The following is a 19,787-nucleotide window of genomic DNA, read 5'->3' on the forward strand; positions in this document are numbered from 1 at the left end:
ATGCCGTATTATCATAATGTTCAGTGGTATACTTAGTATAATTTTAGACAGTTTCGAACCTACAAGGTTCGTTCTCAAGTGGGGAATGACGAGACATTAAGGAACATCTCATTTACAACAAAATATCACGTGAGAATGAACCTTGTAGGTTCGAAATGTGTAAATTTTAATAAGTATAATACATTACAGTTCATTTTTGTTGTTTTAGTAAACCTTGACTAAATATGACATTTGGAGAAATCTTCCAATTAAACAGCACATCTCCTGTGCCAGGTAAGTCCACTTCGGGCTCACCATAGCCCGTGCTACTTGTAACTTTTTGTTTCGAGTAGCTTAGTCTAAAATAATAACATCCTTAAACAAAGACGCAACAGCACTTGTTAGATGGACAAAGCCTTAAACAAGAAAATAATCAACACGGAATATGCAGTCATATTCAATGAAACATGTCTACATGAAAACCTGCTGCAAATATACACCAATATGTACACATTTATATTTATATATAATATTATATAATTGTATACGTCTTATTCCGCTCCAGTTCCATTTTCTGTTGTGTAGACATCCGCTCTCTTCCCTCCTCCTCCTCCTCTCTCTTTTATCACCCTTTTCTGCCCTTCTCTTGTTCTTAAGGCTGCTTCCTCGTCTTGTCTTCCACTCAGTGTTATGTTATCCCTGATGAAGGGTGAAAACCCGAAAGCATGCCAAGATGAAAAATAATTTCCATTCGTTGTAGTTTAATTTGTAATATTTTTTTGAGATCGTTGTTATGATCACTTGTGTTCGTATGTAGTGTTGAGGTTCGCGCATCAAGGCCATTGTAATGCATATGCAAAACTCTGGACACATTGTACACACAGTATCGTCCTGTGCCTCACTAGGACACATCCTGGTTATTGTAGCCCCCAGACTGTCCAGGGACATTCTAGGACACCAAGGTCGTCTCAGGGCACTCCCAGGCTGTCCTCTACCTCGCTGTAGCACACATCGGTAGTCTTACGACCATCTAGTGAAAACATATACGAGCTATCTTGAGATAAACTTCAACCCTGATGGACCGTATCTAGGCCATGTTGATCACACCACACTCGGGCCATCGTGGCCACACCAATACATACCTCCAATGGCCTGGGCCAGAGGGCACACCCCAAGCACCAGGTAAAGCGCTCCAACGACGAAGACGATGCACCCTGGCCATCGCAGATCCATGGCGAGTACCGCCTTCTACACTGGTTCTTTGATCTCGCCTTTTGCCCCTCGATCTCGCTCCTCGACTTCGCTCTTCGACTTCGCTCCTCGATATAATTCCCGAGAGGTGGCTGGCTTCGCGTATCGGGCCTCCGTCCCTGCCTCGGACTCTAAAAGCTCGCGGAACGGAAGATGGGGTACAGTGTCCTTCCTTTTTTCGTTCACCTGTGAACCAAAGTCAGTCTGAAGCGACACTGAGACCAGCGACTCGCTGCAGGATTGTATCGATAAGATATGAGATAGCAAGGAAGCCAATTTTTTCCCGTTATCTACGATAACATTTGGTTATCACACTCCTCGTGTGTCATTGGTTGCTGATTTAGTTTCATTATTATTTGTAATAACAGACTCGGAAAAAGAGACGGCAAACATGGTAAAAAAAAACAGAAATCTGTCTGTCTGTGTCTGCTCTCTCTCTCTCTCTCTCTCTCTCTCTCTCTCTCTCTCTCTCTCTCTCTCTCTCTCTCTCTCTCTCTCTCTCTCTCTCTCTCTCTCTCTCTTTCTCTCTCTCTCTCTCTTTCTCTCTCTCTCTCTCTCTCTCTCTCTCTCTCTCTCTCTCTCTCTCTCTCTCTCTCTCTCTCTCTCTCTCTCTCTCTCTCTCTCTCTCTCTCCTCCTCCCCTCTGGTTCACACTGGTACCAGCTAAACATATAAGCAGATGAGAAAACACATTAGGTCATACTGAAAATCCATCATGGGAAATTTATCAATTGAAGAAACATTGAGAATAGTTTGCCGCACAAGCGACCAAGTTCAGTTTCCCACTGACATCGTGTTTTGCTAAGGTACAAGTTAGCATCTTATGAGGTAGGATGCTACCTTGTATCTCAACCGCTTTCATCACCCCCTTCCCCACTTAGCCCTTAAGTGAGCCACAAGTGTTGTGAGCCAGCGCTAAGCGAGCCACAAGTGTTGTGAGCCCCGCCAAGTGAGCCACAAGTGTTGTGAGCCAGCGCCAAGCGAGCCACAAGTGTTGTGAAGCAACACAAGCGAAGCAACAGGTGGGCAGGAGAGGTATGGTCATTAAAAACAGGAAGGATCAGTGTTAAAACACGTGTCACCTTTCACCCGTGCTGAGGTCGGCAAGGTGCCCCTTTAGTGTCTCTTTGAGGAGATGGTGGGAGGCTTCTACTCCACCCCCGCCCCAGCCTTTGTCGAGGAGGAGGGTCTGCCACTCCACAACTATGGTGGTTGGGGGGTGGAGAAGACACCATACCTCCGACGAAGCAGGAGGTCCCACTCATTCTAACCGGAGTAGACAAGGTGCCACTAGTCTACCTCTAGCAAAGTAGATTTTGCCATTCCTACCCTAGTGTTTGTATAAATTACATTTCTCCTCCTCTAGCGAAGAAAGGAATGCCACTTCTCCTCCCCAAGCGTAAGAAGCACTACTTCTCTAACCCTGGCGCAGGTGGAAGTACTTGAACTAGCCCTCGTGTAGAAGTAGGTAATGCTCTTCTTCCCTCCCTGCTGTTGTTAGTAATGCTCCTCCTAGTGCAGGCACAGATATCACTCGCCCTTCTCTAGTGTAGTAAGTGGTATAGTCATTCCTACTGCCCCCCTCCCTAGTACAGAAGATGTCATACCTGTCTCCCTCGTTCCCAAGTACAGTCGGTGTCATTCCTGCCCCCTTAATGCAGTTAGTGTGAATCTCCACACAGTTCAACCGGTGTCATTTCTCCCCCCACCCCCAGTGAAGTAGTAGATGTCACTATCATCTCTTCACTATCACCTCTCTTATAAATATGACATCAACGATTTCATCTCTAAGATCCCTGCAAATTTATTTGGCCGACGCCCACCTTGCCGGGTGTAGCAGAAACCTATAGTGCGTGAAACTATAATCAAAGTTAAATGCGGCCTTTGTAACCAGGTTGCGAATTTATGTTGACGGCCAAGTGAAGAGTGAAAGCCAAAGTGCTTTGCTATTCCCTGCACTGCGGCGGCGGCGGCGGTGGCTTGAATATATAGTGTATTTTTCAGCCCTTGGAGGGAGGTGTCGTGCGGTGTGGCCCCGTGTTCACTCTTGTCTTGCACACTCCGCCTTCAACGAGCTCACTCCTCTCAAGGAAACGCTAGCTTTTAGTTTCATGTTTAACAGTGCCGTTTTCTCCGCTACAGTTCGTGCTGGTGGTGTGTGTGTGTTAAAAGGTGAATATGTATATTGGTCTCTTGTATTATCAGTGATACAGTGGACGGTGATACAGTGATACAGTATTGTGAGCTGAACGCTATATTCTCTCTCTCTCTCTCTGTAACTATAGCAGATCAAGACTATGTAACTTTGAAGTTCAGATTAGGATCCAATTATGTCCCTTTGTAACCTTTCTACCATTCACAGCTACAGTATATGGGGGGGGGGGTAATATAAATTATCTAAATTAAAAAGCCTTTTTTTCAACACTAGCGCTGTTGAGTGCCATTATTGACGCCTTCCAAAGAAAATAAAAACATATTTCATCAACACGGATTGTCATAGTTCACAGCATACATGACTGTGGCCAGGAAACTTATTAAAATTTCTAATACATTATACTCTACGGTGCATTTGAGACAGTGGCGAGATAGCTATATTTTGTTATGAAACAGTAATATGCGTTTCTTCGTATTAAGTATAACATTGACTCTGAAAAAATGTGTATTAAAGGGGCATTGTAACATAATCCCACTCACAATTTCGGTGTTTACTAATATTATATACATTAAGGAATAAAGCCTCAAGCACTCTACAACGACAAATGTACACGAATTAAGTACTTATTCGAATGAATTCATAACTGTATATATAAATAGATATCCTTGCAGGTGGTAGCCTCTGACATTAGGTTTAAGACGTCAGTGAATCAAGTTATGCGTGAGATATGTGAGGTGTGGGCTAAAGATAGACATGTAGTACTATGTGTGGTAGCTATGGCTGGTGTGGGAGGATATTATCCCCCCGCTGGAGCAGTGAACAATGAGGCAGGCATACACAGCCGGCCACTCATTCCACACTCCAGTAAATAATTCATCCCTCGAGCCGTCCGGCATTCGAGTCTTGGGTTCGCCCAACTCCGGTTAAGGGTGTTGGTAGCCGCTGGTGGCCCCTCACAACTCCTTACGACAAGCAGTTGGGGGCGTGACAACTGCTTGTTGTAGCTAGAGAGAAATCAGCTTTGCCTGAGCGAGAGGAAATGATCAGTTTAGTCCTACATTTAGAGGCACTTCTCGCCCCCTCCCTAAGCGCCGGGGTCTGACCCCGTCTCGACGCCTGGGCTAATGGCTTCACCTCTGCAACTGAAACCCTGTGTAACTTAATATAATCCAAATCAGAAACCATTTGAGACATTAAAAACAAAGTTTAGTGCCAATATAAAATGTAAATGATGTTTCTTTATGCTTTTTAAATTAATATACAACCATTTGAGAAATATTTCCAAATCCTTTAAACGGACTCGAACGTCGAGATGTTAGACACGGCCAACCTTCACTCACAAGCCACTTGTTAATCATTCCACAAAAGCCTAATTTACAAGGGTAATTACACTTGCAAAAATTAAATCTCATATCAATATTTAGAGGCTATAAAATGTGGCCACATAGAGGACCTTGCCAGAAACACGAGTACAAAAACCCACTTCCTTGTATGTCGAACGCAACTTTGTTATTGGTGGGGCCGAGAATCCAAACCCCGAGTGAGTGCTCAAGGTTGTATCAATTTACGTGGTGTAAGAGGCCCAGGGGGCGAGCTGGGGGGGCTGGGGCCCCTGAGAGCACGAGTGAGGGTAGGCCTGAGAGGTATGGAGGGCCAGGTGAGTGGTGGGCCAGCACGGGTGCCTGGGCCAGCACAGAGGTGCCAACGGACGGCACCACTCCTCTTTGGGTAGGGGTTGATCCGGGGGGGAGGAGGGGCTGCTGCTGCTGCTCTTGGGAAGGGGATGGCACTTGTGGGGAAGGGGGTGATGCCTCTGGGAAAGGGGTGATGTTCCTGTGAAAAGGGGTGATGCCTCAGAAAGGGGTAATGTCTGCCTCTGTGAATGGGGTGATGTCCCTGAAAGGGGTGATGCCTGCCTCTGGGAATGGGGGTGATGCCTCTGTAAAAAAGGGGTGATGTCCCTAAAAGGGGTGATGTCTGCCTCTGGGAATGGGGTGATGTCTCTGGGGATGAGATAATCACTCTGAGGGGTGAGGGGGAGGGGTTTGTTACTGAGGACTTATGGGTAGAAAATAGGTACAAGACAATGGGGGGGGGGTGATGTGTGAGTGGGATGGACTGAGGAAAAGTATTAGTTATATTAATTCATTTTGTCAGGGACAGAAAGCCTGTGTATTTATATATTTACCTGAATTTACTCGAGGGCCACTTACACTCTAGTGGTTTCAACAAAGCCAGGAAGCTGGTGGCTTGTCAAAAGTACCTCCAGTTGTCCTGATGATTTTTCTAGCTGGGTTTTAAAATTCAATACAATTTTGGCATTTACAACTTCTGTGGTAGGCAGTTCTGTGAGTTTATAACCCTCTGGGTGAAAAAGTATCTCCTGTTTTCAGTCCTACATTGTGGCTCACTGAGCTTGATATATATATATACTTTAGGCTTGTATCGAGGTATCCCAAGATCAAACTTCAGGGTACTGACCCATCCCGGGATGCAGCCCCATAAGTTGCCAAACCCCCAGGTACCTATTTAATGCTAGGTGAGCATTAGGTAAAAGGGAATGTGCTCAACCATTTCGGTCCCGCCCAGAAATCAAACCTGGGATCCTCGATTGTTAGTTGAGAATGAGGCCAACGTGGCTTCAACAAGATAAGTTGTTGCATGAGGTGCTGAGCAGCTGGGTTGTTGGTACCACCAAGCCTTGTCCCAACACATCACCTCCAAGACCCATCTCTTCTCACCAGATGTCAGGACCAAAATCTGGCCGACTATAAGATGAGTGAACAGGGGAAAAAAAGAGAGCAACCATAAAACTGGGGAAAAGACCACCAGAAGTATAGGCACAACATAAGTGTGAAGGAAATTAGGCATCCCTAAGTAAAGAGGCAAATTATATTTGTTGCAGGGTAAATACCCTGACTGTGATGCACATGACTACCACCAGATTACCTGCTTGATACCTGCTTGATACCTGCTTGATGGGGTTCTGGGAGTTGTTCTACTCCCCAAGCCCGGCCCGAGGCCAGACTTGACTTGTGAGAGTTTGGTCCACCAGGCTGTTGCTTGGAGCGGCCCGCAGGCCCGCAGGCCCACATACCCTCCACAGCCCGGCTGATCCGGAACTTCTCTTGGAAAACAGTCCAGTTTTCTCTTGAAGATGTCCACGGTTGTTCTGCATCTCCACATCACATGAAGTCTAAAATAAGTCATGTAGATGCCAATTCCCCATTGTTTTTCTGAAGGGTCCCTCCCACAAATCAAGTGTTAAATTATAATGAAATGCCCTTTTTTGGTGGGCTTTCAGTGATTTCTTATCTCCATTCTGTGGTTTTAAGAAGTTTTAAAAAAGTTGCTCCAGAGCAAAGAGACAGTCTGGCTGAGGCTTCAAGTGACTTGGACGCACATCTAATGGTGTTCAGACTCATCAAAGTCTGGGTATTTAACCTTGACCAAGATCATTTGCATTGTTTACCCAGTAGTTATAATTTCCTTCAAAGCAGTCATTTATTTTGTTGCACCTCTCCTCTCTGATGGGTTTCCTCTAGTTTTCTGGTTGATCTCTTTTATCTCCTGCTCCACTTGCCTCGTTGTGAGCCAGATTATGGTTCTGGCTACTGGTAGATGATAGATAGGTCTCGTGGGACTAATATGTTGGGTTAAGGCTTCGTAGTACCAAAGTTAAGCCATAGAGTATCTAAGGACCCACTGGAACAGGGTATTTCATTACATTCAACATTGATTTTTCCTGTGTTGCGATAGATAGTGGTACAGTAAACTCTCATTGAAGTGAAACTCTGTATACCAGGAACCTGGATGCAGCTGTTGGGCTATGTTGCAGTAGCATGATTATTATATTATGCTACTGTATTATGAGTGAGTTTCAATATTCATCCAAACTCACTTCTATACACCATGTCTAGGCTACATTTAAAACAATCTGGTGAGCCCACATCTGTCATATAAATTACCCAGAAGCCCTCTGTACTTTATAGTTTATGTTAATACAGTACCTAATTATATTTCATAAGATTCGGTACCTTGTGTAGTCTTCATTAAGTTTTTTATATTTTAAGGTGATGTGACGTCTAGATAATTATGGGAGAGAAGGTGGGTAACACGGAGGTCCTCGTTGGGGGGGTCGGAGGCGTATGGCACCAAGCACGTCTCACCCTCGAGGCCGACCATCTGTTTGTCACACTCACTGACCTGGATGAACTCAATAATCTTCAAGGCTCTGATGGAGAAAGTGCACCAAGTGATGTTCCCGAGCCAATTGCAAGTCAAAAACGAGTTGTCCAGATCTGCAAGTCTGATAATAATGGCCTTGGTATCTCCATTAAAGGTGGCAGGGAGAACAAGATGCCAATCCTCATATCTAAAATTTTCAAGGTAAATAATTAATGCCAGTTTATTGCAGCTTTGTAATCATGTCTGCTGCTCATAATATCTTCTGTGGTACGTCTAATCAAAAACGAAAAGATAAAGAATGAGAAGTATTTGTTTTTGCAAATGTATCTCTAATTGGCCTGGTTAATAATAATTATATTTATAATAATAATTGTTATTTACACTGTGTATATTTCAGGTATAACATATTATTGTAGTGATTTATTAGCAGGTACATAGTTTATATTAAATAAACTCAATAATACACAATGCATTATGCATATGCATGCATGTTTTTAGTAGTTAGAGGGGCGTGTTTCTTAATTTGTTTGTTAATGATATACAAATTAACATGTGAATGTTTACTTGTGAGCTATTATTAGTTATATAATAATGAATAATTTTGTTTTGTTTTAAATGTAAATGTAATCCCCTTAATCCAGGTGTCTCACTGACACTCGCCCTCACAAACCAACCGCTTGGGCTGGATGGAAGAGCAACGGTCTCGCTTCATGCAGGTCGGCGTTCAATCCCCCTACCGTCAAAGTGATTGGGCACCATTCCTTTCCCCTCCATCTCATCCTAAATCTTTATCGTGATCCCTTCCAAGTGCTATATAGTCGTGGTGGTTTTGCACCTTCTGATAATTCCCTCCCCCCCCCCTCACAAAATGAGGATGTCCTAGAAGGATGAGGAGCATCATTACCCTGTCTAATGATTATTATACTTTTATGGGAGTGAGGAGGTAGGCATAATATAGAAAAAGAAGTCAAGTGATGCCTTTTCTTTTTCATTACTGCACTGTTCAAACTTGGTAGCACCGCTCAATTTACAGCAAATCGTTTTCAATGATAGCTCAGCTACTGTATGAACCCAGGTGTGAAACGTGGTATTTCTTGAGAGTTGTTAAAAGTTTAAATGTCCATCTCTCTTTCTTTTCTAATAATAAGCTATACAATTCTAATAATATACATACATTCAATCGTATTCATTACTAATCCTTGTATATTTTTCACATTCAAACTTTATATTTACGTGCTATATCTGCCTTCTGTTTCTTGGCTTTCTATTATCACTACCCTCAAGGTTAATGCATTCAGCATGACCATGACTTTTCAACACACTAATTAGTATTACGAGTCATCCTTCATGTACTGTACAAAGTATTTTTGTACGTATATTTCTTCATGCACTACTTTATTAAGTACTGCTGTAATAAAGAGCTTTATTACACCAACAATCTTGTCATAGTTTTTATATCTTAATTTTGTTATACTTCATAAGAAACATTACACGTGCTCTACATCTCGGGAAGCACATAGTGTTACAAACATATCATGTAAATTTTGTATGTGAATCTACCTTATTAGTAAGCATAGCTGGTTTGTTACTTGTGCGTTTTTCACTACATTGTATTGCTCCGAGGCTGAATTGAGTAAATAATTTCATACTATTATTATTACTTATTCTATCTATGCTTTTCATGGTATCCATTTCTGTTGCTCTTAACATGATTGTTCCTGCTTGTGGCATGCTTATATTTTACATGTAATACTGACGTGGACATCCATCCCACACACACACACACACATACACACGGAAAGAAAAGAAAGTGACTATGTTCTGGACCCTTATCAAATCATTTCCCGGGTGGATTAAAATGTTGTTACTTTCCTTTTTTTTTTTCATATGTTTGGGTTTGGTGTCAAATTTTGAGTCACATTATTGTGACTTGCTTTACTTATTGTGACCTACTCTTAAATCTGACAGCTATGTAGACAGCACTTCGGTTTCATAGTCCCTGAGGTTCTGGGTTCGATCCCCGGTGGAGACGGAAACAAATGAGCAAATTTCTTTCACCCTAATGCCCCGATACCTAGCAGTAAATAGGTACTTGGGAGTTGGACAGCTGCTACGGGTTGCTTCCTGAGGGTGTGTTGCAAAAAGGAGACCTGGTCGAGGACCGGGCCACGGGGACGCTAAGCCCTGAAATCATCTCAAGATATAACCTTACATACTCGGTATTTTACATCCTTTCAATGTGATGGATGGTACAATGATTCATTCATGCAGCCCTCCAAGTCACTTTCCATTTGCATATCAGGATTTACATTGCTGTATACCTAACTAGCTATACTCTCAGCTTATTATTTAGATTTATTACCTTTTTAAATTGGCTATTTCTACATGATATTCCCCCCTCACATTCATTTACTGTACTTTTAAATATATTAAAGTACATTCACATAAATGAGAAAATTGTAATAAATCTACATCTCTCTCTTAACGTGTCCTAGGAGAATTTCAGAATCTGTTATGCAGTACATTTAATTTGGTATTACTGTCATACACAAAGCATATACCATTCTCTAATACTTGTACTGTGACCCCCCATAACCACATCTATTTAAATAGTAAACAGCTATAGTAACATTACTTGACATTAGCATATTCTTTCATTTATATCAAACCAGTCACTTTAGTGTTCATGCTTTATTTCTTTTTATATAAAGCCTTCACTGCAATTTAACAGCAATTCATTAACCTCATTCATTTTTCATTGCTCTCCGCAGATTTCTTTACATGCTCATTGTCTTCATCCAGAACCATGTTATTATTTTTCCCATCCAATTTTTTAGGCTTTCTCTAACTAGAAGTTTCAAAGAAAATATACAATTCACACAACCTCTTCCACAACAGACTGAATAAAACTGAAACTTTCTTTTGCTGTTAAAGGGGCAAGAAGATGTGTCATATAATTTCCTAGCTCTGTCTCCTCACCATTTTATTGCAGGGGACGAAGAGCTGTGGGGCTGTTACTTTCCTGCACGTCAATTGTTTTCATTTTAGATGTACAAAATGTTTCTTGTGGTCTTGATGAGAAACTGATGTTAATAACTTATGTTTTGTGAATTTTAATTAAGGGTATGGCAGCTGACTTGACTGAGAATCTGTACGTAGGAGATGCTATTCTCTCTGTCAATGGGGAGGATCTGAAGGAGGCTACACATGATGAAGCGGTGCGTGCTCTAAAGAGGGCTGGGAAAGTTGTCACACTTGAAGGTAATGCCTTGAGCTACTGAATGTTTTGTTTAAAATAATTTTAAATGTACAGTATATAGTTAGATTTTTCTGCAGCTATGGAGAAATTTCCAAATTTTTCTCGGAGAATCTTCTCGGTAGCTTGCTATACCCATGCACTGGTTCTTCCAAGCCTTAGCTCCACATACCAGCCTCTAAAGCCAGTACAGAATATGGTTCACTTTACAAGGTGAAGGGCACCTGGGATTAGAGATTGACTCAATACCAAGGAAAATCTCCTGCAGAAAGCTTAGGCATGAAAGCTCATGACTGTTTATAGGAAATTAGAAACCCCGAGGTAAACAAGGCAAATAATTATTGCCTTAGGGTAATTAATCTGACTGTGATGTGCTCAATCAACATTAGATGAAAGCCCAGATCACCCATAGTCCAAGCAAGCCTACCTCCTCACTCTTCCACCTTGATCCACTCACTCAGCTACTGTCTCTGTGAGGCCTGTTGACAAGTTTATGCTTTCAGTGGAATGATTGTTCTCTCTGGAGCTATTGCTTTGCTTCTTTCATTCTCTTCTTCATGATTGTGCTTATGCTACTCATATTGTGTGTTCCAGCATTCCCTTAAACTCCAACTGGGGTCTGGGTTATATTCTGTGGAGTCTCCTTGCATTTCCTGGTACCTCATTAGAGGTACCTGCTCTGAGACGTTGAGGCTTTCTCCTCCACAGGTTGACTTCTGTTGAGTCATCCCATTTCTGGACATTCCATGAGACTTGTTCTTCACTGTAGGACCTGTAGATGTTGCAAGACAGTCTTAAAAAACAAGTTATTATTGTAACAAATTGTAAAACTGTGCTTCTATGCATTAGATGACTGCTTATTGTGCTCGGTTCAACTCCTGGTGCATGTTGGGGCCTTACTCTTTAGCTGAGAGCACACTGGTGTTGCATGTGTGACTTTTTAGTGATCCTATTTTCTTTCACTCACCAGTTGGTATTGAATGGGGTTTTGTATTTGTTCGCTGAGCCCTTCCCTGCACTTGGCCTGCCTGCCATCCATGTGTCAGTATGGGTAGCCAGTGTCCCTCGTCTTTAAGGAGTTTCTTTATCTTGCATATGTTATTGACCATGTTATGGCTTCCCCATCTGATTCTGTACCAGGGTGTGTTTTGGAGTTTTTAGACCTCAATGGAATGTAAATCTATCTGGCCTGTTAGGTTCAAGGGTCCTTTTATCCCCAGGTGTGTGCCTGTGCTATGTTGGACGAGGCTTTGCCTTTCAGATTTTTGCAACACCTGTTGCAAAGGTCGGTTTTGACTTGCTTGTTGACTGACTGGTTAGGTCGGCTTTGACTTCCTTGGTGTTTTGAATGGCACTCAATAAATCTGTATTCTGATGGGCTCTGCTCTCCATGTTGATTGTGCCCCAGTGGTTCTCTGCCTCATTAAGTGAGTAATGTGTTATGTTCCCATGTGCAGCGTGATTGTGAGGATAGCTGCATTTCTTGCTTTTCACGAATTATTCCTCAGAGTGGTTTACATTCAAGACATATTGATCATTCTAGCAGATGGTCTCTTGTTCCCTGTGGCCTTGTGAAGTGTTCGGCTGACTGCAAGTGGTCTGTTTCTTTACATAGAACTAACAGCTACAGATATATGCAGTTCCATTTCTGAATTGTGAGGCATTTACGGTAGGTGCATTTCACCTGGATCCCGGAGGTTCAACAGAACATTCTACCTCGGTTGTTTGAGGCTCTCCATTAATCATCACATGCGGAGTTTGTATGAGAGTCAAGTGGTGGATCTTTTGGTGTTACTTTTTTTTATACATGAGTGGATAATTAAGGAACAATGCCCAGTTGAGCCTCACTGCCCAGGGCTCTGTACCTTATGATATTGCTCATAAGGTACAGGGCGAGTGGGCTAACACTGTGCCATAGAAACCTTCTAGCTGTTCCTCTCTCTTCGGCATCTGTCTTTTCTGTCGTGGATTGCCATTTATTGCCTAATTGGCTACTGTAACTTAGTATCCTTCTCACTGGTGTTTGGGGGATGGATGTATCATCTCCCTCCCTTTTTCTGGTTGTCTGGAGCATTTTTCAGCTCTGACTTACCGTTTCCCGTGGCTGTCTTAACCTTTGGACGATATATTGAAATTTTTGTCCTTGCCTGTGGTTTCTCCCTTGCTCTTGGGTTTTTGCTTCATGCTCTTTGTTGGAAGCACGAGTTTAACTCCTTTGGTCCAGGAAATACTGTAATTTTCTTCACCTGAAGCCATCTCTTAAAATCTTGGCTAAGAATGAGAGTTCTGCTTTTCATTGGGGCCCTTTGGTTATTGGTGCTTGGTTTGTCCTGCCTGGGATGCATTATGTTTTGTCCTGTGGTTTCAGTAGGGCATTATTTACTCACTACTCGCCTTTTCTTGTTGTGGATCCATTGTTTACTAATCATGTTTCAAACAATCCATTCTAAGGCCCACCTTTTCCAAATTTTTTGTTATATGGTTTGGTTCAGCTAGCCAACTGTGTGTATTCTCGCACTTATAATGCGTGGAAGTTTGCTGCTTTGACTGCTTTTGTTGCCAATATGCTCCAGGCTTAGACCTTCTGGCAGTCCTACTAGGAGTTGGCCTTGTGTTATTTGTTGGATGTTCCTCCTCCTCCTCACTGGCTTGTGTTGTACATTGGTATTTGGCATATATAACTGACATCTTTCTACCTCATGCTTTCTTCTCCAGCCATTCTCCAGCCTACATATGCATTGCAAGTTTGTGAAGCTTAGTTCCTTTCTTCCCTACTGGGTTAGTGAGTTGTGGGTTTGGCACGAGTAGCTCCAGAGCGAGAGGGTGGGCTGACTGGGACTGAGTGACCTGGGCTGCCATCTAGGGACAGTCGTGCTCATCACAGTTAGGGTATATACCCTAGGTTAAGGTTTTTACCACTTGGGGTGTGTAATTCCCTTCAAGCATTCACATGTTTTGTGGCATCTATGATTTCTCGTGAGTTTTCACATCTTTAGGAATACTAGTATATCGATATCTAAGTTCTCCCTCTTCTCACTGTGAGCTAAATTGTGGTCCTAATTTCCAGTAGGAGACAGATGAATCTTGGGGACCTGGTATGGGTGCCATAGAAATGAATAGTATTAATACCACTGTTTTCATATAATTTACCAGAATTAGCTTTGAAATTACATTGTATAGAGATATACATCATATTTTCAGAATATGTCTCTAAGTATGGTTCAACAAAATATTGTATTGATTGTTGCTTGACCATGTTAGGCTAGAATGATATATTTAGGCAAATATTGTTTTTTTTTTCTCCAGAATAATCCAAATTATGAGACTCCTTATCATAGTACAGTACAGTGTTTTTGAGAAGTTTGACATTTGCCAGTGTACTTTGAATATAGGAAACAGAATTTATGTTGACCAAACCACACACTAGAAAGTGAAGGGACGACGACGTTTCGGTCTGTCCTGGACCATTCTCAAGTCGATTCTCAAGTCATTATCGACTCGAGAATGGTCCAGGACGGACCGAAACGTCGTCGTTCCTTTACTTTCTAGTGCGTGGTTTGGTCAATATATTTCAGTCACTTTATTGTGCCTCCTCGTCTGCAAACAGAATTTACCTCATGCTGTAGAGTTTTCAGTTGGAATTTGGCAAATGTTTCTTCTTTATTGTTATTTACGTACTGTATGTTAGTCATGTGAAGCATCTCCTTGTTGAAAATTAGAATAATACTTTGTGTCTTAAGGTTATAATTGGTATGTGAGGTTGAAGGATAATGATGTTTCTTTGATGCATCATTGTTTTATTTGGTTACAATGCTGAATCTGTACCGTATTTGCCAGCATATAATACGCACCTATTTTAAAAATGTGTTTTGTGGAATAACACAATATTCATATATATGATCATACATGTATTGAAAGTGAGTTTTAAGTGGTTTTGTAGGGGAAAAATGTGGTTTTGTGCGTGTAACTACAATATATTCCCAGTTGTTGATGGAGTAAAAACTTGCATCCTATACAACGGCAAATATGTTAAAGAAAAAGGTTATGGAATTTTTGTCTGGTATTCATATATTCTTTATTTAAAATTTGTATAACCTGCTGAACCTCAACCCCAGCAGTGTTAGGCCTAACTTGAACATAAGTAATACACTTGGGAGAAAACATCCCTGAAACTATCCAAACTGATCTGTGCAATATTAGTTTGGTGTCATCAGTCCCGGGAGCTCTGTGTTTACCGGGGACCACGAGCCAGAACCTGGCCCCCCTCAGAGAGGCACAGGGAGCAATGGCCATTATGAGCACTACATTTAGAGTACTGTATTGTCATGTCTGCCATCGACCGGGGAGGGCACCCAGAAAGAGAGGCGAACCAATACAAAACCCCAACTGGTAAAAATTATAACATATGTCTGAACAGAGCCAAGGCACTCCCCGCCCCTCCCCCAAAAGAAAACAAACTAACAAGCAAATCGTCGTCCAACTAATGTGCCCGCTCGTTGGTGCCTCCCCCATAAGGGGAGAGGGGAAGCCTTCTCAGGGGTGCCAGCAGCCCACAACCACAGTTCGTAGACTGATGTGCCTGGTGTCAATACGTTTCCTTTGACCTCACTTTACTGACTGGCATTTGTGTTTGTGGCTTTGCCAGCTGTGTGTGGTGTGGTGGACAGGTGTTCTTTGTACGCTGAACTGCATGTGCTTAGGGCTTTCTTCCCTAGGTGCCCAGTAAGTACTTCCCTTGCATTGCAGGGTTATCTTCCCTGGGACGTTAGGGTGTCTTCCCCATTTGAAGGCTTCGTCACTTGGTGTTGTTCTCGCCCTTGGGGTACATCAGGGGTTTAGGTCTTCCCGTCTTGCCCCGGGTAGGGAGGATTTTTTTAAAGGTAATATGTACCTTTATTCCCTGGCCCAGCTGTTGTTTTGGGTTCTGCTCGAATCCTATCAGAGGGATGGTGCTTCTCCTGACCCCATGTTGGCCAGCTCTACCTTGGTTTAAGGCGCTGCTTACTTGGTGTCCAAACACGGGAGTCTTTCTGTGGTTCCTCTTGGCCTCTGGGGGTAGGGTTGGGGAGCGTCATGCTCTTGCTATGGCACAGGGGGTTCTGCTCATTTGGTCCTGGGGGCTCTTTTATTCATTTGCAGCCCTCTCCTTTTCTTTAGAAGAATGAGATGGCGGACTTCCGGAGGAGTCCATGGGTTGTTGATGCTTGGTTGGTTCAGCTGGGGGGTGCATAATGTTTTGTGTCCGGTGGTGACTTTATTTTGCTACATGCGGGCCACTGCTTGGGAAACAGTCGACGCGTTCTGGGTTGATCCGGTTTTCCTGGTTCCCTGTTCCAGGGCTCGTGTGTCTCGGGTTGTCTGCAGGGTTATTAAGTCCAGCCAGCCATTGGTCTACCCTCGTGTCCATGATGTGAGGAAATATTCTGCTCTCACTGCTGTCTTTGGGAATATGTCTAGGGTTGACATTCGGGCATGGGGGTTTTGGAAATCGAGCAGGGTCCTGGCTGTCAGATATTTGGGGAATGTTCCATGCCCTCTCCAGCCTTGTGTGGCCTTGGGTTGTCTGCCACGGCCTGGAGTCTCGTCTTCGTCATGAGGCCTGCAGTGCTGCCGCCTCCTGGGTAAATCCCTCATTTTATTTATCTGTGGGTAATTAGCTTCAGGGAGCCAACGGGGCTTCCCACAGAAAACCAGCGTTGAATATAATGAAAGACCTTTTTCTGGGTGTGCCCTGGAGACTTCCTGAAACCCACCCTAATTCCCGGTCAGCGGTTTTCATCATTCTACGAACTGGGGTGGTGGGCTCCCAGTTCTCCTTAGCAAGCTTCCCTTCCCCTCATTCGGGGCGGGGGGAGGGTGCTAACGAGCGGGCGCTAGTTGGATGACTATTTGCTTGTTTGTTTTCTTTTGGGGGAGTTCCTTGGCTCTGTTCGGACTTAGGTTACAATTTTTACCAGTTGGGGGTTTGTATTAGTTCCCTATCTTTCTGGGTGCCCTCCCCAGTTGATGGCAGACATGACAATACTCTAAATGTAGAGTGCTCATATGGCCATTGCTCCCTGCACCTCTCTGAGGGGGCCAGGTTCTGGCTCATGGTTCCCGGTAGGCATAGAACTCCCGGGACTGACGATATCAAACTAATATAGCACAGATCAGTTTGGATAGCTTCAGGGAGCCTCCAGGGCTCGTCCAGAAAATAGCATTTCATTACATTCAACGCTGGTTTTTTCCATAATCACATCATGCCTATATTTATTTATACAAGTGAAAAGAACATTAAGACAATTAACCTTTACTGATACCATTTGGCGTATCTGTTTTAATTAATTTTGAGCTTTTGAAAGGGTATTTGTCACTGGAGGAGTCTGCAGATGCGTGCTGTGATGGTGATGTATATGTAATAGACGTTGTGACCGGGTCTGTTCTGTGCATAATGTGCTGGGAGAGCACATGGTTGGGGGGGCGACAGGATACTGAACACTGGGTTACCAAAAATTGCTTGGTTATCTTGTTCCTTGCAAGGGCATTATATGCATGCACTTAGGAGATATTTTGAATTTTTGCACTTGCATGTGCTTTACTTTTTATTCATCATTTATGGCCAAGTTTGAGTGTGTGTAATACACCTAGAGGAGTATTTTTATTTTTTTTTAACAATTACTGTATACGATGAGATAATGTTATGCTTTTAATACCAATAAAAGCACTGCTTTGAGAACAAACTTTAGTCAACATACTTTAATCTGGTCAACATACTGGTCTGGTCAACATACTTTAGCCCTAACGTGGCTAAAGTATGTTGACCAGACCACACACTAGAAGGTGAAGGGACGACGATGTTTTGGTCCGTCCTGGACCATTCTCAAGTCGATTGTGAGAATTGAGTCACAATTGACTTTAGAATGGTCCAAGACGGACCGAAACGTCGTCGTCCCTTCACCTTCTAGTGTGTGGTCTGGTCATCAATCTACAAACCCTAGTGATTATTCCCTTCCTCATAGTTCACACACTCTGTAAGGAGTACTCTGACATGATCTTGTCTTTTTGTGGTTTCACAGTTTTCAATGCACATTTCCTACTTCCTTCTTTATGCTCTCAAAATTTAGTTTTACAGTACTTAAGACTTACTCTCTGTCATTTGGTTTATTCTAGAGTTATTGCGTGGTGCAAGGTTCACCCCCAAAGGTGGTAGCTACACCAATTTGGTGGATAAGAACCGTATATATTCAGACGATGAGTCACAATAACGTGGCTGAAGAATGTTGATCAGACCACACACTAGAAGGTGAAAGGATGACGACGTTTCGGTCTGTCTTAGACCATTCACAATCGACTTGAGAATGGTCCAGGACGGACCGAAACGTCGTCATCCCTTCACTTTTTAGTGTGTGGCCTGGTCAACAACCGTATATATTAATATGGTTAAACTTCACCACCTAGTTGGTAGCTAAGTTAGTTCTAGGATTCTTGGACAAATGTCAGTATTTCATGAGTGGTTGTTGCCTAGACAATTGAGGATGGTTCCTGTTGGTCCTTGTCAATCTTGAGGTTATCTTGAGATGATTTCGCCGCTTTAGTGTCCCCGCGGCCTGGTCCTCGACCAGGCCTCCACCCCCCAGGAAGCAGCCTGTGACAGCTGACTAACACCCAGGTACCTATTTTACTGCTAGGTAACAGGGGCATAGGGTGAAAGAAACTGTGCCCATTGTTTCTCACCGGCGCCTGGGATCGAACCCGGGACCACAGGATCACAAGTCCAGCGTGCTGTCCGCTCGGCCGACCGGCTCCCCCAAGCTCTGGAGGTCAGAATGTTTCACAGTCAAGAGCAGATATTGTGGCAGTTTATGCCAGTAATGGGGTGTGCAGTGAATATATGAGAAATTGGTACGCTAAATTCATCAGACAAGAAATTGTAAAATATACTGTATTAGGATGTGATAGCAAAAAAAAGATTTATGCCAGTTATCTTCAAGATAAAAGCAAAAATGTAAACTCTGCAGATGATAATTTTTAATATATGTTAAGGACTGGGGATGCAGCCGAAGAATTAAAACAATAATGTTTTCTTGTGAGTCATAACCACTGTAAATGGATTTTGGATGAAGATGCAATTAATAGTTGAGGTTTAAGCTCCACTGAGTAAATGAGAGAAAAGCTTATTAACAATATGGGATCATAGGTCTTAATTTGCTTTGCCTAACTTGAGTTAGAGGTAAACTTAGTTTAATATATTTTTTTTTTTAACTTGTTGACTTGTTTTCTCTGCTAGCTGGGAATAGAGTAAGATAGATAGATGAGTTGGATGATAGATGTAGCAAAATTTATACAGTTAGACATAAATAAAATGTTGTCGCTCTTGCTCTCATTGTCTTTACCTTCTAACAGCTGGTAAATGTTGTTAACAATGTTGTTTAACTGTAATAAATGTGGTTTTTGGTATTAATACAGTATATTAATCATTATATAAAGATATACATTGGTTAGAATGTATTATTTTAATAGTTGCCTTACCTTTGCTTGACTAATTGTTGTATGATTTTAGAATGGCATGGTACAAACATAATATACATTGCAAGTCTCTCCTACAAACATTTGTGTCCAGGTTTGTGGCATGCATTTCTGTTTAATTTTTTTTTTTATATTATTAAATCATCACCAAGCTGGCTATCTGTTATTGAGTCTGTCAGTGCCTCTCTTCTTGGTGATTTAGTACTTATATAGAATTTGTTTTTCAGCCTGGCATTTGTTGTGCTTTTACAGTGCTATGTATATATAAAGGTTTAGAGCATGTGTGTCTTGTGCCGACACTCTTTCCAAGAATGTACAGTATTTTGCTTTAGTTCTCAACCCGGACATTGCTGCATCATTCTAGTTCCATTTTTTGTTTTAGTCTGTAATATGCTTGTGCATTTCCCTGTCATGTACACACTATTCCGCTTTTTCTGTTGTGTGTGTGCGT

At 42.5% G+C, this 19,787-nt stretch overlaps 2 protein-coding genes across 5 annotated transcripts in view; one reads left to right on the plus strand and one right to left on the minus strand.

Annotated features, from left to right (window-relative positions):
- LOC123773930 (uncharacterized) overlaps positions 1-1,453 on the minus strand; it is a 9,227-nt gene extending 7,774 nt beyond the window's left edge. The window contains exon 1 of the mRNA XM_045767909.2: positions 1,122-1,453. Within this exon, the coding sequence (XP_045623865.1) occupies positions 1,122-1,212 (91 nt within the window). The 5' untranslated portion in view covers positions 1,213-1,453. The remainder of the gene's footprint in view (positions 1-1,121) is intronic.
- Positions 1,454-4,850: 3,397 nt separating this feature from the next.
- Positions 4,851-19,787, plus strand: part of Syn1 (Syntrophin-like 1) — a 48,301-nt gene continuing 33,364 nt past the window's right edge. For 2 of the 4 annotated variants that reach the window (XM_045767910.2, XM_045767914.2), the window contains exons 1-3: positions 4,851-4,924; positions 7,458-7,773; positions 10,695-10,833. In XM_045767910.2, the coding sequence (XP_045623866.1) occupies positions 7,480-7,773; positions 10,695-10,833 (433 nt within the window). In that variant the 5' untranslated portion in view covers positions 4,851-4,924; positions 7,458-7,479. Of the gene's footprint in view, positions 5,042-7,457; positions 7,774-10,694; positions 10,834-19,787 lie in introns of all 4 variants that reach the window. The other 2 variants (XM_045767911.2, XM_045767912.2) reach the window with 2 other exon arrangements.

Source organism: Procambarus clarkii, chromosome 91 (genome assembly GCF_040958095.1).
Source record: "Procambarus clarkii isolate CNS0578487 chromosome 91, FALCON_Pclarkii_2.0, whole genome shotgun sequence".
Taxonomy (NCBI): Eukaryota; Metazoa; Arthropoda; class Malacostraca; order Decapoda; family Cambaridae; genus Procambarus; species Procambarus clarkii.